Source organism: Sciurus carolinensis, chromosome 6, assembly GCF_902686445.1.
Source record: "Sciurus carolinensis chromosome 6, mSciCar1.2, whole genome shotgun sequence".
NCBI classification, from domain to species: Eukaryota; Metazoa; Chordata; class Mammalia; order Rodentia; family Sciuridae; genus Sciurus; species Sciurus carolinensis.
In genome coordinates, this window is record NC_062218.1 from 35,368,600 (window position 1) to 35,392,587 (window position 23,988).

The 23,988-nt window shown below is 37.2% G+C and overlaps 1 protein-coding gene across 1 annotated transcript in view; it reads right to left on the reverse strand.

Moving 5' to 3' along the window:
- Mroh2b (maestro heat like repeat family member 2B) overlaps nucleotides 1-23,988 on the reverse strand; it is a 73,678-nt gene that overhangs the window by 21,179 nt on the left and 28,511 nt on the right. The window contains exons 15-24 of the mRNA XM_047554729.1: nucleotides 23,941-23,981; nucleotides 23,012-23,153; nucleotides 22,402-22,445; nucleotides 19,715-19,822; nucleotides 16,362-16,478; nucleotides 9,882-9,989; nucleotides 9,172-9,324; nucleotides 6,173-6,199; nucleotides 5,233-5,352; nucleotides 4,962-5,041 (exon numbers count right to left, since the gene is read on the reverse strand). Of these exons, the coding sequence (XP_047410685.1) occupies nucleotides 4,962-5,041; nucleotides 5,233-5,352; nucleotides 6,173-6,199; nucleotides 9,172-9,324; nucleotides 9,882-9,989; nucleotides 16,362-16,478; nucleotides 19,715-19,822; nucleotides 22,402-22,445; nucleotides 23,012-23,153; nucleotides 23,941-23,981 (940 nt within the window). The remainder of the gene's footprint in view (nucleotides 1-4,961; nucleotides 5,042-5,232; nucleotides 5,353-6,172; nucleotides 6,200-9,171; nucleotides 9,325-9,881; nucleotides 9,990-16,361; nucleotides 16,479-19,714; nucleotides 19,823-22,401; nucleotides 22,446-23,011; nucleotides 23,154-23,940; nucleotides 23,982-23,988) is intronic.

Here is a 23,988-nt window from a genome sequence, read left to right on the forward strand (position 1 = left end):
GAGTGTAGCCATGAGCCACATGTGGCCACTGGACACCTCTGAGTAGTGGCTAGTCTGAATTAATGTGATGTTAGCCTGAAGTACACTGGATTTTGAAGATTTAGAGAGAAGAACAATGTAGATTTTAAAAAACATTTAATCCAAGGTATTCAGTATATTACAATGATAGATACTGAATATATATTACATAATATAAATATTATATAAACAAAATATATAATAATAATATGCTAAATATATTGGATTAAATGAAAAATATATTATTAAAATAAACTTGTTACTTTCTTTTAAAATTTTTTTTAACTTGTTACTTTCTAAAATGTTTTTACCCGACAATTTTAAATGTCATATAGTAACTTGCATTATATTTCCACTTGACAACACTGCTCTAGAGTCTAGTTTATTCTTAATTCATCTTCAAGATTCACTTGTTTGAGATTTCTACAAATCTCCCTCTCTTTGTTGACATGTAATTTGGGTTTTCCTTTGTCTTGCCTCTTTTCACAATTCGGAGGAATTATGTGGGTGATTTTTGCATCTATTTCCCCAGCAGGCAAAAACTCCTTCAGGGCGGAGCTGTTTTATTTTTCATTTATTTTTAGATTCTAATTCAATGACTGATTGACATGGATGTCACTCAATGGTATTTATTGAAAAAATTGTCAACTATTATACTTAGATGTTCCAGTCATAGTTTTTGCACAAAGGTGTTCATCAAAATATTTAAGTTTTTAAGAATAAGAAATAATGAAATATATTAATGGGAAATTGAATAAGATGAGGCATAGTTATACAATAAACTATTAGGTAGACATTAAAATGGTGTTTATTACTTCACCATAATAAATGCCACATATCAAATGTCTGTGGTCAACATCACACTGAATGGTGAAAGACTGAAGAATTTCCCTCGAAGATTAGAACCAAGACAAAGATGTTATTTTTTCACTTCTATTTAACATAATAGAGCAGAGCAGAGCAGTCACAAAAAAGAAGTAAAAGGCATTCAGATTGAAAAGGAAGAAATAAAATGTTCTGTTCATGGTACCTTGATCATATGTGTAGAATATCCTAAAGATTAGAACTAATAAACAAGTTCACAAAGTTGTAGTAAACAAAATCAACGTGAAAAACAGTTCATTTCTATACCTTAATGATGAATTATACAAAAAGGAAATTAGCAATTCCATTTACAAGAGCATCAAAAAGAATAAACTTGTCAGGAATAAACTTAACCAAGGAAAACCACAACACATTTTTCTAAGAAATCAAAGAAGACACAAATAAGGGGAAAACCATCTTGTGTTCATGAACTAGAAGATTTAATATTGTTAAGAGGGTTAGATCTTAGATTTAATTGTAATTACTATCTAAACCAAAACAGTTTTTGCAGAAATAGAAAAATCCATTCTAAAACTAATATGGTATCTGAAGGGACCCCAAGTAAACAACACAATCTTGAATTCTTACACTTACAGATTGCAAAACTTATTATAAAGCCACAGTAATCAAAATAGTATGGTACTGGCATAAAGACAGACATATAGATCAATGAATAGAATACACAGCCCCCAAATAAACCCTCATATATATGTTTAAATGATTTTTGACAAGGATACCAAGACCATTCAATGGGGGAAAGGACAACCTTTTTGTCTTTAAATATCACTTATTGCACATTTTTTAAGGTAAACAACATGGTGCTATATGAGATCTACAGTAAAACAGTTACTGGAGAGAAACTGACACATCTATCATTGCATATGGTCACCCTTTCCTGCCCTATGGTAAGTGCAGTTACAGTCTTACAAGTGAAGATACTTAGTACAATAGTGTGCTATTCTTAATTTATTTGTTAATGTTGCACATTATATCCTTGGACTCATTCATCCTACATATTTGCTACTTTGTATTCTTTTATCTACATCTCCCCATTTCCTTCGCCTCCACCTGCCCATGTTAATCATTGTTTTATCTCTGGATATTTGACTTTTTCTTTAGATTCTACATTTAAGTGAGACCATGCAATATCATTCTTTTCACATCTGGCTTATTTCACTAAGCACAATGTCCTCCAGACTCATTCGTATTGTGACAGATGGCAAAATATCCTCATTTTAAAGACTAAATAATATTCTATTGCATATACTCCCCACAGTTTGTTTTACCAATTCATCTGTCAGTGGACACTTACAGTGTCTTTATATCATGGTTATAAAGAATAATGCTGCAATGAATATGGGAATCATATATCTTTACAAGGTGGTGATTTCATTTCCTTTGGGGTTATACTCAGAAGAGGGATGGCTATTCTATTTTTAATTTCTTAACTAACTTCTATACTGTTTTCCCTAATGGCTATACCAATATAGACTTTCACCAACAGTGTAGAAGGGTTCCCTTTTCTCCATATCCTTATCAACACTGTTACTTCTTATCTTTTTAATAATAGCTATCCTAATGGGTGTGAGATGATTTAGAGGTTTTGATTAGCATTTCCCTGATGATTAGTGGTACTGAACTTGTTCATATATAACTCTTGGACATTTTTATGTCTTCTTTGGAGAAATGTCTGTTAAGTTTTTTTTTTTTTTTTTTTTTTAATCCGTCTTTTTACATTGCTATTGAGTTGCGTGAGTTCTTTTTGAATTTTGGAAATTAAATCCTTATCAGATATATGGTTTGCAAATATTTTTTCCCAGTCCACAGGTTGCCTTTTCATGCTGTTGATTGCTTTATTGTGGTGCAGATGCTTTTTAGACTACATCAAAGGTAAAAACTTTTGGCACCAAAAGACACAAACAGAGTGAAAATTTAACCTATGTAATGGGACAAAACATTTGCAAGCCATATATCTGATAAAGGGTTAATTTCCAGAATTTATAAAGAACTCCAGTAACTCCATAATAACAAAACAATTTGATTTAAAAAAAATGAGCAAAGGAAACGGATAGACATTCCTCTAAAGAAGATATACAAATGGCCAAAAAGTATATGAAATGATGCTCAGTATCACAAATCATTAGGGAAATGCAGTCCCAAATCACAATCAATTACTACCTATAACCATTAGGATGGCAACTATTTAAAAAAATTGTTCTTTTTAGTTATATATGACAGTAGAATGTGCTTTGGCATACTATACACACATAGAGTATAACCTATTCTATTTAGGTTCCCACTCTTGTGGTTGCACATGATGTGGAGTTACCCTGGTTGTGTATACAAAGACAAGGCTGGGAAAGTTATGACCGATAAATTCTACTGTCTTTCCCATTTCTTACCCTCTCCCTTCACTTCGTTTCTCTTTGTCTAATCCAATGGATTTCTATTATTCCCCTCCCAACCTCCCTTGTTTGGGTTAGCATTCACAAATTGGAGAGAACATTCGACTTTTGGTTTTTTGGGATTGGCTTATGTCACTTAGCATGATGTTCTCCAGTTCCATTTACCGGCAAATGCCGTAATTTCATTCTTCTTTATGACTGAGTAATATTCCATGGTGTATATATACCTTTTCTTTATCCATTCAAAGGATGGCAACTATTAAAGATACCAGAAAATATCAAGTGTTAATAAAGATGTGGAAAAACTTGAACTCTTGAACCTGATTGGTGGGAATATAAAATAATGCCACTGCCATGGAAAACTCTAGGGTGGTTCTGCAAAATATTGAAAATAGAATTACCATGTGATCCAGCTATTCTAATCCTGTTTATATGCCCAAAAGAAATGAAAGTAGCATCTTGAAGAGAAATGTGTAGACCCATGTTCATAACAGCATTATTCACTTTAGGTAAAAGATGGAAGCAACCCAAGTACTCATCAAAAGATGAATGGATAAAGATATGTGTTAATATCATATATATATGACAAATATGAGATATATATATATATATATATATATATATATATATATATAGGCATTAAAAAGGAAATGAAATTCTGATGTGTACTACACCATGGATAAATCTTGAAGACATTGTGCTAAATGAAATAAGCCAGTCATATGACAAATATTATATGATTTCGCTTATATGATGTATCTAGAGTAGACAGATTCCCAGAGACAGAATACTAGTGGTTTCCAGTGACTGAGGTGGGGAGAAAATGAGGAACAATTGTTCAATGAATATAGAGTTTAAGTTTTATAAGATAAAAGGAGCTCTTAAGATTGATGGCACAACAATGTGAATGTACTTAACACCATCACACTGTTCCCCTAAGAATGATTAAGATGAAACATTTTATGTTTATTTTACCACAAACAAAAATTTTAAAATAAAAAATGTTGCTTGAGAAGAATGGATAATGTCATGAGACTACATAACATGAAGTGAGAAAAAGCAGGATGAAAAACCATATGCAGAGTAGTATCTCAATTAAGTAATGAAAATGGAAGACTAGAAATAAAGACTTGAAGGAAGCATGTCAAAATGTTGATAGCAGGGGGATTATGAGCTATCTTTACTATTCAGAAGTTTTTTTTCTATAGCTTCCAAATTTTAACAATAAACTTGAATTTCTTTTACTACAGTGGGAAATATGTCTTTAAAAACTTGATTAAAATTATTTTCTTCTTCAGGTTTATTGCTGCTAACCAACTAGAATGTGATTAAGCCTTTCATAAGATTTTAATGGGAAGTTTAAAATTTGTCTGCAGGCCAAGATGTAGGAACAGAAGTTTCCTTTTGCACAGAAATTTCAGTCTCATATAACAATAAATCCGATTCTCTGAGTAACTCTTTGACCTTGTCATTCATTAAATGATCAATCTCTCTGCTGGCATGGCAATGCTCTGGAAGGAGAAAAGGCTTCTATTTTAAAGCCCCCTTAATGAATCATCTTCACTTTGGGGAGGGTGCTGGAGTTGACACTGAGAGGTAAGTCAGTTGGTCAGGATTGGGGGTGTTGGGGAGAAGGAAATACTTTTTCCATGAGAATAACAAAACATTCTCTACCTTAGGTACCTGATGGCAATTAAGGCTTTCCACCGAATGGGGCTAGCTAAGGAGTCCAGGGGCTCATCCCTGATGAAGTCCTGAAACACAAACAAGGAAGCGAAAGGTTTCAGAAATGCGTGGGGAGTTCCCAGAGGCAGCACCAACCTTGGGCCCTTGGGTGCTCTGGGGCAGAAAGACAGCAAAAACCTGGGACATGGCACTGGTGAGTTTCAGCCATTTTTAAATGGAATACTCAGATGCTTCCCTCCTTCTTTCTCTGCACTCTCACCAGCATGTAACCGATCAGCAACTCTTTGTAGGAAAACTGGAACTGCTTATCCTCAGCATCTTGGACAGCAATGCCAATCTCAATGATGCTTCTTATGAAACTCATTTGCAGATCTATGTCCTAAAGCAAAACAAGTCAGGGTGTAAGCTGAGGTCTTAGGTACCACAGCTGGATCTGTGAACATGGGACTCAGGGTTGAAGTAAGTGCCCAGACAGGAGCAAGAATCTTTGTTCCCTTTGGCATCTCTATCCCAAACTGCGATCCAAGTTGCAGGGAATTAAGAAACAAAGGTCAGGGGCTGTGGTTGTAACTCAGTCGTGGAACACTGGCCTAGTACATGTGAGGCACTGGATTCAATTCTCAGCACCACATAAAAATAAATGAATAAAATAAAGGCATTGTGCCCATCTATAACTAAAAAAAATATTTAAAAAAGAAACAAAGGTCACTATCTTCTCCATAGATTGAAGTTTCTCTAGAGCAGTGTTTTCAGATGTTTTTTGATCATGAACCACAGCAGAAAAGCATTTACATTCTACCTAGAACTTACTTGTATAAAATATAACATATATAACTGAAAAGTTGAATAATACTTGTTATTGTTATATGCAAGATATTCTACTTTATCTTTTACTTTATTCTATTAAAATTTTTTTTTGCTGTTGTGAACTATTAATTTGAATTTTTGGTCCACTGGTAGGTCACAATCTAAAGTTTGAAAAACACTGCTTTGGTTTACAGGTCAACTTCCAAACAACCTCAAACCAGAATACAGCACCTTTGTCCAGTTCTGGATTAAGCTTAAGGATCCTGGCTAGAGAACTGGATGAATTAGTTATGTATTGGGATCCTTTCCACTGGAATTAAGAGGACGTCAACACTTGGCATACTTCCAGGGAGCTTGATTGATTGAGCTATCATCTCTCAAGCATCTCATACCTTATTCATCACAGCCATGCCCAGAACCTGAAAAATTAAAAGCAGCAGTCAGAGACACCCCCAGCCCCAAAGGAACTACCCGCCATCCTGAAAGACAGCAGCAAGTGGAGTCTTGCTAAGGCAGGTGTGGGAGCTGTTCACTCCTACCAGAGTTTTGAAGTGAGACCTTGCACACTGGCAGGTTAGTCAAGAGTAAGCTGAAAAAGGCAGGACGAAGACTCCAAGTTTTGGGTTTCAGGCTTCGCAATCATTTTAAAGAGGCCCTAACTGAATGTGATTGGGACAAAGGGTAAATGAAGCCTTTTGGAGGAAAGTTCAGTGAGGAGTTCGAAGATGAAAAGTTGCAGGGCAGCTAAATCTAGAATTGGGAGTATACTCAGACCTACCGCGAGGCTTGTGTTGACAGATTAGGAATACTTTTAGCATGTGCCAATTTTGTCTTTGCTCATGTGCAGTTGCATCGGTAAGAGGAAAGGCGCACAGCTGGACTGAACCCAAAGCCCAGAGGTGCCCACTGTGTGGACCTCTACCAGCTATTTCAGTTTTCTGGGTACTAAGAGCCTCTCCCATCCAAATCTGGTGTGATGACTCCATTGCACTTCAGACAAGCCTCCCTTATTTCATAAGTCAACATTTGCAACTGACTTCAGGTGTTTCAAGGTAAAGTGCCATTTTTTTTTGTATTCTAAAATAAAAAAAAATTTAAAGTAGATTCCTGTCATATTTAAAAATACGCCTCTAGCTCCTGAGAAAAGGAGGCATGGAACCACCATATGACCAAGTTATGCCACTTCTCGGGATTTGCCCTGAAGAATTAAAGTCCTCTTACTACAGTGATACATGCCTACCCACGTTTACGGCTGCATAGTTCGCAATAGCTGAACTATGGAACCAGCCTAGGGGTTCATTAATGGGCAAACAGATAAAGAAAATGTGGTATATACACAATGGAGTTTTATTCAGCAATAAAAATGAAATTATGGCATTTGAAAGAAAATGGATGGAACTAGAGACCATCATGCTAAGTGAAATAAGTCAGACTCAGAAGCTTAAGGGGCATATATTTTCCTCTCATATGTGGAAGCTAGAGAGGAAAAAGGAAACAAAGGTGGGGTGGATCTCCTAAAAATCAAAGGGAGATCAGCATAGGAAAGGAACCAAGGGGCGGGAGGCAGGGAGGGAGGGGGTCAATGCTTGGGAGTGATATTGACCAAATTATATTGTCCATTGTGTACATGTGTGAATATGTGACAACAAATCCCATCAATGTGTACAGCTATAATGCACAAAAAATGCGTGAACAAATGAATATTGTTCCTCAATTCCACTTTCCCCATAATCCCAGTTTTTCCTGTTATCTTGTTCATATTTTGCATGACAGCAGAAGTTATTGTACTCTATAAATACACTCACCTTTATCTCCATTCCTATTTTATTTTTGTAATAAGTTTTCTCAATGATTGGCTAATAATTAATGTAGCATAAAACATCTTTTATGATGTTTCTCATCATTGCTTATCAGATTTGGGGGCATTGGACTCAGCTCTGGAGGAGGGTGTTGAAAATACAGATTCAGTGATCCATCCTTGAAGACTGGCTTACTGGGCTCCATATCTCCAGGATCTCCAGGCAATTCTCATGCAACTGAAGTGTGGAGGTCAGCGCCCCACATCCTTCCACTGACTTATGCTGGTGTCCACGTTTTATGAACTCCCCACAAGTCTATTCTTATCAGTTACGCTTGTGAGTAAAAAAAAATCAAAGCACATATGGATCAAATGTGGCTTGTGGAGAGGCAGAAAAGGGGATGAAGGAGGATTAGATAGAGACTGTAACGTCAAGGTGCTGGCAGCTAATGGGGGAAGCAGATGTGCACATGATCAATGAGCACTCCCCACACCTGCCTGTAGATCAGAGCCACTCATAAGCCTTTTAAGCCTACAGATTTCCAGACTCCTTCTGGGATCTATTTAATCAACCTCCCTGAAAAAACGACTCTGGGAGTTTATATTTAAAACTTCATCCCTAGGTGATTCTTTGGTAGCCAACCTGATATGGGTCAGCAAAAGAGTTCTGAATTGACAATTTGCATAAAGCAGTTTATTAAAGAAACAAAGAAAGTTTGCTTTATGGGGCGCGGGGGCAGGAATGATCAGATGAATTCCATCTCAGTTCAGAGGCTCCGAGACTGGAACATTCTTGTCATGTTTGAAAGGCATCAAGAAGGGTCAGTGTGGCTGGGATGAATGGGGAGAGGGAAAATAGTACATGAACCTAGTAGCTTGATGAATAATATACTTTATTCACTGAAGAATACCTGTGTGGCTGGTGCTGTGGCACACTCCTGTGGCTCAGGAGGCTGAGGCAGGAGGATTTCGAGTTCAAAGCTAGCCTCAGCAACCTTAGTGAGGCCCTAAATGACTTAGTAAGACTCTGTCTCTAAATAAAATATAAAAAGGTCTTGGAATATGGTTCAGTGATGAAGTCCTCCTGGGTTCAATTCCCAGTACTGAGAAAAAAAAAAAAAAAAAGAATACACATGGGCTGAGGATGTGGCGTGGTTAAGAGCCCTGGGTTCAAACTCTGGTACCAACAAAACAAAACAAAATTAAAAAAAAAGAATATACCTGTGGCACTTTTGATACACTATTCTGGGTGATTTATGAATAGTATCATATGAAAGGTTAAACAACTACCATTGGGGTTATTACAGGGAAGTTATAAGCCAGCAGCCCTACAGTGGTACAGTAGTGATAAGTTCAAACAAGACTGAGCTCACCACGGACACAGCTGACCTGGAGAGACATCACCAAAGTGGTAGGACATAAACTGCATAAGGCCTTGGGAAGCCAACAAGTTACTTGACCCTACTTCATAACAATTTTTTTCTGTTTGCATATATTTTCCTCTCCCAAACATAACTGAATAACTGATCTCACTTTCTTTTTTTGGGGGAAGCCCTGCCCTGGAATCTGCGGCAGCATGGGGATGAGTGTTACCTGAGAACACTGACCATACAGAAACAGGATCTGGGCCAGGAAGTCTTGATTCAGCCTGCTGAGAAGCTGCTGCTTGGGAGCGTGGAGAGCCACGGCTCCGTAGATCGCTATGACATCCGTCTTGGTCAGTTTCTTTTTCCCAGAAAAAATATACTGCAGACCAGAAAAGGGAGACATTTGAGAAAAGAAAATTAAAAAAAAGGTGACTTAAGGAGTTTCTTTTTCTCTTATATTTTTTCCTAACCCTCTGGGCTACTTTCAGAGCTAAGAATTTGGACTGAGATGATTAAAATGAGTCTAAAACTGATATACTTTTGCTTGTACAAATGTAAACAGGCGGGACTGTTGTGGGGCTATGGGACCATAGCAGAGGTCACCGAGAGAGGATTTGTTAATTATTGAATTGTTCTGCTGCTCCTTCAGGGGAAGCAGAGGACACATAATGGGAGCTGTGCTGGAGGCCTGGCAGGCTGGAAGCAGGACAAACGTAGGCCCACACGGACTTCCAGGCCAGCGTTAGTGACAGGGGAATGGAGTAGGCCTGTTAGGTAGCTCACCACCCTGCAGGGCGGGGTCTACTCGGTTTTGGTGTAGGATAAGGACCTGGGGATAGGAGTAAGGGTAATACGGAAAAAGGATATTCATTGAAGAAATCAGTGTTGTTTTCTCTTGTAGAGACCAAAAGTGTTAGAGATGAATGTTCTACTTACCTTACATCGATTCATGAAAAACTTTTCCTGATCTTGGAATGTCTTAAGAACTTTTAAAACAATATCCAAGTGGTCCTCAGCACAGTATCCTAAAATAGATGTTATTCCCTAAAATCAGAAAGGGCATGAGTTTGTGAGGTTAATTAGGCATTCCTTCAAGAGATATCTGTTCAGTACCTGCCCATCATGTGCACCAAACTCTGTCCCTGTGGAGTGTAGACCCAAGGGAAAGGACAGAGATGCAACAGGGAAGTGAAGCAAACACACAGACTCAGTAAAATGTAAATATATAGCATGTCAGATGGTGGAAAGTGCTAGGGACATAAGAAAAGCAGGAAAAGGTAATGGCTAGTGAGGGTTGGGGACAGTTTGCAATGTAAATAGGGTAGTCAGAGATGTGCCCCTGAACAGGGTGGCTTAAGGAGAACCCGAAATAAGTGAGAGGGTGAGTTACCAAACTACTTGAGAAGGAGAGCTCCAAACAGAAAGTAGGTGCAAAGGCCCTGAGGTCCACTGAAGAGGGCAGACTGAACAGTCATGGAGGAAATCAGTATAAGATGGGGCAGACAGAGGGCTTTTTTGGTGACTCTTAATCTTTTCAAGATTTTGGACTTGTAACCTTAGAAGGCAAGCCAATGGAGGTTTGAATTGACTGACTTAAAAAATGTATCTATTCTTTTAAGTTTTAAAGTCTTTTAAATTAACAAATAATTAGTGCATATATTTGTCTTAGGTACAATATATTTTGATACATGTATACTTTGTGGAGTTATAAAATCAGGCTAATTATTATATTTATCACCCCAACATTTAAAACCTAATTTTTTTTTAGCTCTTTTGAAATATACAGTAGGTTATTACTAAACTATGTTGACTGACATTTTTAAAGGATCACTCTGCTGCTGAAATGTCCATACATCTTACACAGTGAAATTCTCCAGATCTGGGAGCTTCTGTAGGGCACTCTAAGGTCATGTTCCCTGCTGCCCATGCTGGCCCCTCCCACCGCTCTAGTCTAAGGCTGATTTCACCATTGTGCCTTTGTGACAATTTGGGCATGAATCCTGCTGTGTCTCATTCCACTGCAACGTGTTCATGAGTGCTGTTATGTTTCATTCGGTTATATAACCCCAGTTGGGTTGCAACAAGATCCTGTAGATTGGATCGTTGTCAACAAGGTCTCAAGCGGCTGTTCTTATCCTCAAACACCAGGCCACAGGGGCCCCGTAGAAGGTGTTGGGAATCCTCTGCAGTCCTGTGGACTGACTTCCTTTTGTTCCTTGGTCACAGTCTAAGATATAAACCTCTCTATCTTTGATCTTATTTGTACCCTCACCCCACAATTCTCATTGGTTTTTTTTGAAAACATAGAAAATATATAAAACAAATTATTTACCTTTTTATTGACGACAATATGATACATAAGAAAGAACATGAATTTTAAGTTAAAGAAGCTCAGACTAATATGCCTGGTCTTCCTTATAAGATGTTGAAATTTGGGGAAAGTTGACTAACCTGCTTATAATATTTTTGTATCTTTAAAATTGCAGTAATGATATTTGTATTATATAGTATTTGTGAATATTTAATCAGGTAACAAATGAATGGTGGACATTGACCCTTCGCCCCACTGTCTTGATAGCTGATCACTTTTATTTTGGTTATATCCATATATATGAATGTTCATGGAAAGTAGGTTTTTTGTTTTATAAGAAGAGTTTGTTTTTTTTTTAATTAGTTTCTTGTGGCTATACATGATGGTGAAATTCACTGTTGTCTATTCATATATGTACATAGGAAAGTTAGGTCAGATATATTCCAATGTTCTTTCCTTATCCCATACCTCTTTTCTCCCCTTCGACCCCCTTCATCTACTTTACCCATCTTTCTTCTATTTTTTATATCCCCCTTAGTTTGAATTAGTCTCTGCATATACTAGAAAACATTCGACCCTTGACTTTTTGGGACTGGCTTATTTCACTTAGCATGACGGTCTCCGGTTCCATCCATTTACTAGTAAATACATAATATCATTTTTCTTCATGACTGAGAAAAACTACATTGTGTATTTATAACACATTTCCTTTATCCACTCACCTATTGAAGGACACCTAGTTTGGTTCCACAGCTTAGCTATTGTGAAGTGAGCTGGTATAAACATTGATGTGGCAGAAACACTATAGTATGCGGACTTTAAGTCTTTTGGGTATATACTGAGGAGTGGGATAACTGGGTCAAATGGAGGAGGTTCCATTCCAAATTTCTTGAAGAATCTCTGTATTGCTTTCCAGCGTGGTGGTACTAATTTGCAATCCCACCAACAATGTATGAGTGTATCTTTTCCTCCACATACTTGCCAATATTTATTGTTATTTTTATTCTTGATAATGACTATTCTGACTGGAGTGAGATGAAATCTCAGTGTAGTTTTAATTTGCATTGCCCTGGTTGCTATTGAACATTTTTTCAATATATTGACCCTTTGTATTTCTTCTTTTTGAGAAATGTCTATTTAGTTCTTTTGCCCTTTTATGGATCAATTTATTTGTTTTTTTGGTCTAAGTTCTTTTTTTTTTTCCTTGAGTTCTTTGTATATTCTGGATATTAATGCCCTATCAGAGGAACAGCTGGCAAAGATTTTTGCCCATTCTGTAGGCATGGTTTTGTTTCCTTTGCTGTGAAGAAGCCCAATTTGAAATCATCCCACTTACTGATTTTTTATTTTATTTATTGTGCTTTAGGAGTCTTGCTAAGGAAGTCAGCTACTGTGCTGACATGTTGGAATGTTGAGCCTATATTTTCTTGTAGCAGTTGCAGGGTTACTGGTCTAATTCCTAGGTCTTTGATTCACTTTGAATTGAGTTTTGTGCAGGGTGAGAAAGAGGGGTTAAATTTCCTTCTAATACCTATGGAATTCCAGTTTTCCCAGCGCCATTTGTTAAAAAAGGCTGTGTTTTTCCCAGTGTATGTTATTAGCACCTTTGTCTAGTATGAGATAACTGTATTTATGTGGGTTTGGCTCTGTCCTCTATTCTGTACCTTTGGTCTTCATGTCTGTTTTGGTGCCAGTACCAGGCTATTTTTGTTACTATAGCTCTGTAGTATAATTTGAGGTTTGGTGTAGTGATGCTTCCTGCTTCACTCTTCTTGATATAAATTGCTTTGGCTATTCCGAGTCTATTTTTCCAAATGGATTTCAGAACTACTTTTTCTAGTTCTGTGTGGAAAGTCATTAGAATTTTGATGGGAATTGCTTTGAATCTGAATAAAGCTTTTGGTAGCATGGCCATTTTAACAGTATTAATTCTGTTTATCCAAGAACATGGGAGATCTTTCCATCTTCCAAGTTCTTCAGTTTCTTACTTTAGTGTTCTATACTTTTTGTTGTGGAGGTCCTTTACCTCTTTGTTAGCTTGATTTCAAAGTATTTTTTGAGTGGGATAGTAAATTTATTTTTTGGCAGATTCATCATTGGAGTATGGAATGTGGTTGATTTATGGGTGTTGATCTTGTATCCTGCTACTTTGCTGAATTCATTCATGATCTCTAAACATCTTCTGGTGGAATTTTTTTGGTTTTCTAAATATAGGATCATGTTGTCAGCATACAGAGATATTTTGAATACTCAGTGTTTTTTTTTTTTTTTTCCCTCTTCCAACTCATCTTCCTAACTTCATGTCTCTTTCTCCAATATTTTTTATTCTGTGAGAGATGTCCCCCTGTCCTTCTTTTTGGCAAAACCCAAGTCCTGGATTAACTGACTCTCCCATTTACCCTGCACCTCATCTGTTGGTGTGACTGGGATACCAGTAATAGCTCTGAGAAAGTCAGTGTAATTTTTTGGTTTCAATCCTATCTGGGCCCGCAAATTGACACAGAATTTCCCACAACTTCTAATTCAGGCTTCTCTGCCCAGTTCCTTGAAGACACAATTTCAATCTCAAAACATCCCCTCACCCACAACTTTTCATCAAGTACAGTACTTGAATGTGAACTTTGAGAGGGGTTCTGCTTTCTCCAATATATGTTGGAGGAACATGAGTCATACAGATAGCATGTTGCAGAGCCAAGATTTGAATCCATCTATTCTGATGCCAGAATTGGAGCTCTGACATTATGTGATTGACAGGGTCATGCTTAGGTGAGCAAAAGCCAGGTGGGTGCTAGAAGAAAACATAGGATCAACACTTTAACATATTGGTGCAGCACCTAGCTTCTTCAACAAGACCCCTTCTTAAAGCTCATGAAACCAAACCAAGAAGAAATAAATGGGATGACATCAAGTTAGAAAGCTTCTTCACAGTGGAGGAGAAGATTAAGAGCATAAAGAGAGAATCTGTAGAATGGGAGAAAATCTTTGCCAGCTACTCCTCTGACAGAGAATTAATATCCAGAATATATAAAGAACTCAAAAAGTTCAACATGAAAAAAGTGTAACTCATAAATGGTGTAACTCATAATTCTACTTTTGATGTTTCTCAAAAGTAGAAACATATATGACTGACAAATATATTTAAAATGATGTTCAACTTCCCCAGCAATCAATGAAATGCAAATAAAAAATACATTGAGATTTCATCTAACTTCGTTAAAAATAGAATAATCAATAATACAAATAATAATAAATGCTGGTAAGGATGGGGGAAAAAAGTATAAGCATACATTGTTGGTGGGACTGCAAATTAGTACCATCACTCTGGAAAGCAGTATGGAGATGATTCCTCAAGAAATTAGGAATGGAACCACCATATGACCCAGTTCTCTCTCTCCTTGGTATTTACCCCAAAGAACTAATATCCTGATATTATAATGATACAGCCACATCAATGTTTATAGCAGCACATCTCACAGTAGCCAAGTTATGGAACCAGTCTAGGTGCCCTTTAATAGATTAATAGATTAAGGAAATGTGGTATATATACATGATGAAGTTTTACTCAGCCATAAAGAACAATGAAATTAGGGCATTTGCCAGTAAATAGATGAAAATGTAGAACATCATGCTAAGTGAAACAAACCAGACTCAGGAAATTAAGGGTTGAATGTTTTATATGCAGAAGCTAGAGCAAAATAAAGAAAGAAAATGTTGGGAGGTGGGACTGGATATTATAAGGAGAGAGGGAAGATCAGTGTAGTGGAGGGAAGGAAGAGGGACAAAAAAGGGGAGGAAATGCAGAATGATTTGACAAAATTATGCTACATGCATGTATAAATATACCATAGTGAATTGCACCTTCATGTACATCTATAAAACACCAATTTTAAAATAAATAGATAAATAAACAGAAGAAAGGCCAGTAGAGCAGAAGAAGGGGAATGGGGTGGAGAAGAGAGGAGGAAAGGAGGAGGCACTGGGGACTGAAATGGAGCAAGTTAAATTTCATGCCTTTGTATCATGTCAAGACAAACCCAACTATTACGTAAAACTATAAGGCACCAATAAAAAGGAAATAAAAATGTGTTTGATTTATTTTTTTTTTAGAAAGCCAGTTGGGTTTAGTGAGATAGAGAAAGTCATGTGTTAACACTTTTTTATCTGATGTCATTTCCTAAGCAACTTGAGTGAGGGACACTCCAGAGGGATCTTGAAGTTAAGTGAACAATGTATCTGAGAAGCTCAGATGGATGTCACAATTGGTCTTGTAAAGTTCTTGCGACACTCTGACCTTGAATGAGAGCCTAATTGCATGCTTACATCTAAAACAACTTACTTTGTTTCCTACAGTTAAAGCAGAGCTAACAAGGGCAACTGACATGGGAAAAATGGTGTTAGAAATTGTGCCAGAGCAATAAATGATAATATCTGACAAGGAAAAAAGAAATAATGGTAATATGGAGGCAGTTTTAAAAGCTCATTTAAGTCTAGTGGTTTCTCCTATTGAATGTGGGAGAAAGACCCCAGACATCTTATAATTGTTGAGGAGAGATATCATACAACACCCAGCAAGATTTTTATTCTAGTGGTCTGTTGTTAGCCTGGGGAGTTTTTTTTTTTGTTTGTTTGTTTCTTTTTCATACAGTCCTCTCCTTCCTTCACAAGTACATATGTTCCCTAGCTGAGGTTAGGTAGGGAATAAGTAAAATTACTTAGTAAAACTCTCTGGGTTGCACTCACATTCCCTCTAAATCAAAAACCAATAGTCTATAAGGTTACTGTCAAGTTGGGCACACAATGCTTTCGATGATTGTGACCATGCTGTAAATGATTAAGCCAACATCAAAATAGATATCAGAGATGCTCTTGTTAAGTAAGGATGTTTGAAATTGAGTTTTCAATACTTCCACAAATGTGGCTAAAGAAATGAAGTATTGATAAGTAAATAGGGAAACTTCATTCCCCCCCCCCCAAATTCTATTGGACTCTTTGAAAGTATTCATGGATAATTCTGGTTGAGACATTATCACCAGAGCCGTCCCAGGTTTTGTGGATAGGATTAGCAGTCATCACTGTAAGAGGAAATTGAAAGTAAGGGGTCCCACCTGTCTTTGGTCCCCCAGTTGGCTGGGAGCAACCAGAAAGTCCTTAATCTGTGAGCTTACAAAGTCCATATCTTGACAGGATGCTAAGGTGGTTCCCAAGGCTTTCCAGAGGAATTTCTGAAAAACAAAAGGTGAGCAACAGGATTGTAAAAGTTAGAAAACCAAGTTGATGAAAAATGGAAGGAATCGAAATTGTTATCTGAGGGAAAGAAATTGGGGTGACTTAACACTGCTTTACAGCCATGTACCCCTCATGCTATCTCTTCTTGAAAAGGTGTTTCCTTATCCCAGGTCTGTCCTCCACAATGTTCTTCTGGCTTCTCTACACCTTGGGCACCGCCATTATAATTGCCTTTCACTTCCTATCATAATTTTTTAATATTCTTTGGTTCTACGCTCAGATTTGGGTTCTTGGTAACCGAGTGTCTTGTGCATTCTTCCCAGTGTGCAGTTCCTGGTGGTGAAAAAGCACTTCACATATGCTCACTGAATAAACATGCTCAGTGATAGAAGGGTTATTTTGAAGTTGGTTTTGATTTGTTTTCAAATTTTCAAATCACTTATGGCTATATTATATCAAATGAGCATCTCTTTGTTTAGACTCTCCATCTTGTCAAGTGCAGGAGAGAAAACTGACCAATTGCTGGTGTTCTTCAAGGACTCTGTAATACTTGCAGGATTATAGCTATTATGGTCATCATTAATCAGAGGGGAATCTATGGAACAGGGAGAGAGGTTAGTAGAAACAGATGGAGGGAAATTAATGCATCTAGTAGAAGTTGTATAGAACAGTCTGACCTGGAATGGGGTGGGGACATAGTGTTAAAACTGGTGGAGCTGTTGCTGCAATTTCAACTACCAGATGATATAAGACTCTGTCTAGGCACCACCCACTCCATTCCTGGTTACTCAGGAAAAATGCCCTCCTATGATAATAGAATTAGAATGAGGAAAACTGTACACACAGAGGTAAACATTAGACAGGGGCAAAGTTTTTTTTTGTTTGTTTGTTTTTTGATACTGGGGATTTAACCCAGGGGTGCTTTACCTTTGAACTACATCCCAAGTCCTTTTTATTTCATTTTTTTTCTTTATTTTTAGACAAGGACTTGCTAAATTGCTGAGGTTGATCTCAAACTTGGAATTCTCCTTCCTCAGTCTCCCAAATTGCTGGGATTACAGGTGTGTGCCATCTCGCCCAGGTAGGGCAGAGTTTTTAGGGTCTGTTTAACTCCATCTTGGGGGACGGACTGAAAAGAGCCTGGAAAAGTCTTGTGGTATGGAAAAACACTGATGTGATGAAGAGAAAAAGCGCTTCTCTGCTGGTTTTGGTCAAACATAAAATATATTCCCGCATTGGGATTTAGTGATGAATCTAAGAAACCTGGAACCCAGCATTGGAAGAAAAGGTGGTAGACTTCAAAAATAGCTACTATGTTTCTGTTCAACCTCTATCCATGTCCTTTTACTATGGGCATTACAACTCCCTCCATCATGAAAGGATTTTGTTTTTCTGATCCTTTTGTGGATATTGTGACTTGCCAACAGAATGTGACAAAAATGACTCTGTGTCACTCCTGAACCTATATTTCAAGAGGCTCTGCATAGTTTGTTGCCAATGCCATGAAGACAAGTCTCACCTGGCCTGTTGGAGAATGAGAGACCACAAGGAAGAGAATCAGTTGTCCTAATTGAGACCAGCACCTGCCTGGCAACCTCCCTGAGCCTAATTGAGATGAGAAGACTGAGCCTTGCCTAACTCCTCTCAAACTGTTAAACTGCAAAATTGTGAACTGAATGGGTGGCTGTCATCTTAAGCCATTAAGAGTATCTCCTTAGGCAGCAAAAGCTGACTGGTATACTCTTACTTCACTCTTATTCAGTATAGGGTTGAAGGCTATCTAGACATCCCATTGCCAAAACTGTTCTGCCTACCAGCACCACCATTATCCTGGAGTGATAAGTCTGGAAATTATTGGATGAATATTTGGCCTTAGGTGCACAGGGCAAATCTGTGACAAGAGGATGAAACAATGCTTATAAAATCATTTTAATGTGTATCTGCAGACTTGGTAGACCAATTTGGAGAATCAATACTCTGTACCAAATCAGAGAGTTGGTCAGTGAAGGGAATTTCAAAAATAATTTGGAAAACACATCCCACAACAAGCTAGTTCAATTTGAGTGTTTTCTAAAATAATATAATACTCTAAAAATTACATAGGAGAGTTGAAGTTTAATAATGAATAATTTATAGGAAAAATATTATTATAACTGAAGAAATTTAAGAACTGTTCTTACAGGAAAATAAATTTATGATTGATTTAACATAATAATGACCATGATCAGCTTTTATACTAAGCACATATCTTGTTCTAGGCACTTCACCAGGGACTTTCTATATGTTATCTACTGAACCCCCATGACACTACAACCCTCAGAGGTGGGCACTGTTTCTATTTTAAAGATGAATATGCTGAGGATCCAGAGAAATTAAACAGTTTCTCTTCAACTACATCTGGAGCAAGAAGCAGACACTGGATTCCAAATGCCCTTAAAATAGAAGGGTACCATAAAGAAGAATGAAATTATGTCATTGGCAGGAAAATGGATGGAGCTGGAGAACATCATGCTAAGTGAAATAAGCCAGACTGAGGAAGTCAAGGGTCAAATGTTTTCTCTCACATGTGAAAGCTAGAAAGACAAAAAGGGACCTCATGAGAATGGAGGGATAGCAGTAGAGGATCAGGGGGAGGGAGGAAAAGAGGGAAGGGGGAGACAGTGGGCAATAAAATTGACCAAATTATGTTATGTGCATGTACAAATATATCACAATGAATCCCACCATTATGCATAATTATAATGCAACAATAAAATAAAAAAATTGAATGGAAGGCTATAAGGCAGAGGGTTATGGAGAGGTCATTTGGAGACAGTGGAATAGAAGAAGAGGCTCTTAAGCATTTTCTTACTCCTAAGCTTTTATTAATGTAGTGGATCATTTTTGGCAGCAAGCCTCACAGACTGGCATAATGGAAACCAATACATAAACGACATTAAGCCACCGATGTGGCAGAGAGTGCGACTCTTTTTTTTTTTTCTCTTCTAAAAGAGTACCCCTGAGTCTTAGACACATATCTATCTTGTCCTGGTCTTCCTTGCAGCTAGGTGTGACCATATGAGTAGATTTCAGCCAAAATTGAGGTGAAAAGAAGTTAATGGCCTTAAAAGGAGGGAACTACTTTTTCTAACCATTCCTCCCTCATTTTGGTTGCAGTAAAAACAAGATGGAGCTTGAGAAGCATTGTGGATCATAAGGTAAACTGCTAAGGTCCCTCAGCTGAAAAACCCACCTTCTCAATGGAGGTGTTGCTGTAACTGTCCATTTGCTGGTTGAAATCCTGACTCAGTTGGATGGTCCAGGCCTTGTCACTGATTTTCCATAAAGATTCTTTGAGCAACTGTTGTAGGAAGTGGAAGTGAGAGATGAGTGTGATGGTTTGATGTGCTTTCTTGGTACTTTTTTGTTCCTTATCTTTCAAAAGTATGAAGAGGTATTAAATGGGACCTTTTCCCACCAAAGAACTAGTGACTTGAGAACTTTTCCTCTTTATTTTAAAAACAATTTTCTGAATTCCCTTTAAGAATAAAATACACAAAATGTGGAAATAACTCTACCTTAGTGCCTTCCTTCTTTTTCCTTTCAACAAAAATTGCTGAATGACTCAAAGTAGAAACTAATTCAATCTGAAATTTAAATTGAAGCTAATGCTTTTCAAGTTTTGATAAATTTGGAAAAACTCCATTTTGTCAATGTGAGTTTGGCTTATTACATATTAGAAATTAAAAAAAAAACATGAAGGAGATCTTTAGAATAAGAAATTAAATGCATTTAAGAACCAATTAAATGTACAGACACATCTGTGCCAACATCCCCACTGGTAAGTAAAAGTAAATAATTCTGATTTTACCAATTGTTTGAGCCAGGGTCACAACTGGTCCTCTGAACCCTTGGTGTTTCATTCAACAACATATAAAGAGGCTTTTTTTTTTTTGTTTGTTTGTTTGTTTTTGTCTTTTGGAGGACAAATTCCATGTAATTTCTACAGTGTATTATTTCTCCTATATTTTCCCATTTTAAGCTTAGAAAAGGACACAATGTCAAAGCCAGGGAAAAGACTTGTATGCATTTTTTTAAATAGGAGAGCATCCAATGAGTCCCTTAAAGAAAAGAAATTAAACAGACTTAGAAGATTAGGGGAAGAAGGTCCAGGCACACAGTTTTGGAAAAATAAGACTAGAAGTATACTCGAGATAGGAAGAAGACAATGAATGGCTCCAAAGGCTCCCTGCCAGAGAAAGAAATTTCTTTCCTCATGAAAACAGTTGTTTTAAAACAGCACTCGGGGGGAAAGTAGGGTAGGAAACTTGAGAGAAGGAGGGGAAACAGAGGGGAAGAATACAGGAGGAGAGGTGGATTTCAGAAGAGGACTAGCTGAGTAGAGCAGTCATTGCAGACCTTAGACTGAATGAGAATTGCTAGTGAGAGGCTTTGAAACACGATGGTCCTCTGGTGCCACTTCAGTAACTCTGATTCCAGAAGAGGTGGTGGAATGGGGTAGAGGGGATGCTGTGAGGAGGTCACTGAAAACCACATTTTGGAGAAGCCATAGAAATGCTTATGCATATGGCTTATGAACTGAAAACCTGCTATGCTAAAAGTTCCCTGAGAAGAACAGAAAAGAGGAAGAAGAAAGAGGGAGGGAGTAGAGTACAGTGAAGTACTAGGGAATGAAATCTACCAAATCATGGAGTATCCATGTATAAATCTATCACACTGAATCCTGCTTATATGTATTGTAATGCACTAAAATAATAATGATAATAACAATGATAGAAGGGATTCAGTAGAGTAGAGCGAATGGATTGGGGGAGGGAAGAGGAATGGGAAAAGCAAGGTATTGGGGAATGAGATTGATCAAAGTATGTTATGTGCATGTACAGATATGATGTAATGAATTCCACTATTATGTGTAATTATAATTTGTCAGTAAAAAGTCATCTCAAAGGGGAAAATCTGCTAAAAGCAAGAGAATTTCATATTTACATAATAAATGGTTTTTCTTTTAGAGTTTTCAAAAATAAAGCATTTTGAATTATAAAAAAATTAAATAAAAGCTCTCTGTCCATATGCCCCTTGACCTCCTTTAGGTTCCTGAAATTGAGATCTCCTGTCTACTCCTGTCTGTAATTCACCATTTCTGGGGTTTGACATTTCCTGTGGCACTGTTTAGTTGTAAATGTCAAAGAGTTTAAGTGTGAGAGAGGAGATTCTTTTCTGGAAAAGGGCCTTTGATTTTAGAAATCTGGAAAAAAGTTAGCAAGAAGCAGATAGACGAAGAAATAAAATGTTTTATTTAAAAGCATACAGATAGAATTTAGGTGAATCTGTATTTATGTCAATTGGAAGGAGAGGGAAAAACCTTGAAAATTCAAGACTGAAGGACAGAAAAGTATTATAAGAGAAGATTTCAAAAAACTGTCTCTTGTAACCTAATTAAAGACTAAAAACCATTGTTTACGTTCTGGTGACTTAAAGAGCATTTTCCTTAATAGATCTCGTCTACCATTCCAGTTTCTTTCCCTCATGAAGGAAATGTCGTTCACTGCCCTCTGGAATCAATTTCTTTTGTTGTTAATCTAATTGTTAAAAGGAGTAGCTATAGTTTTCCTGTGTACATATATGAACATACCACAGTGGATCTCACCATTGTGCACATCCACAAGAAATTAATTAAAGAAATAACTGTGGGTAAATGGCAGAAAGAGCAATAGAAGGATGGGAATGGGGGTCGGAGGAGGACAGGGGAAGGGGAGTTATTAGGGCCTGAATTAGAACAAGATATATTCCATGCTTTTAAAATTATATAAAAATGGATTCTACTGTCATGCATAATTAAACAGAACCAATAAAAAAGAGAGGTAGCTACAGTTTACTTCCTCATCCATCTTCAACAATTCATCTAGAAGCCAACCTTACCTGAAGCAGCATGAGTTCCCACAGCACGACACCAGCATTATTTCCTGGAAATAAAAATTGATGCAATAACTGCAAACGAAACACGACTCCAGTTCTCCCCTACCAGGCCCCCAGTTGATGCTGGAAATGGATTTCAAGCTTTCATCCTACTCTGAGATGAAATTTACTATTTTGGCAACTTTAAAGTATGAGTTAGGTGGAGAGAGGGTATTTAATTTGTTTAAAAAATTCTAGGGTGGTTTTTTCTTTTACTTTTTTTTTTGCTAATTTCAGCAGTAATTACTGAAATGACTGTATTTTGATACTTGAATATGGATGAATAAAGACTTTTTAGAAGAATACCAAAAGAGCGTGTAGATACAAGAAAAAGATCAAAGCAAAAGTAAACCTTCCTGCAAAGCAGGTACCCCACCAAGTCTTCTCACAGTGTGAGCATTGGTAGAGAAACAAAACACAAGGAGTCAAGAAAAATAGATCGCTGTCTAACTTGCATGCCAAGCTCATAGTTGTAATTGCCTAAAATGAGCAACAATGACTTTACACAGGGAAGTGATACACCATTTCTTTGTGTTCTCACCTCCTTGGTAAAGACCTGACTCTATCCATGTACCTTCCAGAGGCTTCAGGAGCTCAGGTAAGCGTGTTTTCCACAGGTCTATCAATTTTGGGTGAATTATCTCAGGCAGTATCTTCAAAAGTCCTACTGCACCAGCCCCACGTAATGAACCCAGACTTGCAAGCACAGATATTACCTGAAGGATGGAAGAGAGAAGTACTCATGAATTTTAGAGGTATTTTAAAGGTTCACCTACCTTTTCCTTTTTTGTTAATTGTTCTAGATTCCCTTGATTCCTAAATTGGATAATCACTTAACAAATCATCATAGTCCTTACTTGTTCTAGAGCAAAGATAATATTTAGACAATCCTTCTCCCAGTCTTTTTCCCCCTTGATGATAAAGGTGAAAAGATACACGGAAACCACCACCAAAAAATAAAATAAAATAAAATAGATAAATGGAAAGGATCCATACTCAGATATATCTATTTATTAAATAAATGCATATGGAATTGTACTTGAGTAAATAATACACATATGGCCAAAAAGAGAAGGGAAGTCCATACAACAGGTATGGAATTTGTTTGATGGTACCTCTGGATGAGATTCAGTTTATGTATATTATAAAGTCATAAAGTTTGAAAAACATTTCCAAGTGAGGAGACAATCTTGTCAGTAGTAAATATTCATGTCATTAGTATAGCAGAAAATTCATTATCGAGACCATTTTAGTGCTTCTTTTGGAATATCTATGTAATTTTTTTTGTTGTTGCTTTGCTTTTTGGGAAAGGGCCTCACTATGTTGCCATGTCTGGCCTTGAGCTTGTGATCCTCCTTCCTCAACCTCCTGAGTAGCGGGAATCATAGGTACACGCCACCATGCCCAACTTTTATGCAACTTTTATTAGCATTATATTTTGAACTGAATTATCCATATCAGCTTAAATCCATCCTACATTGGGTCTTTACATAACTCACTCACCAGAAGTCTGGCCAGTAGCTGTTGTGGTGAAGGAAGATTCACTAGAAA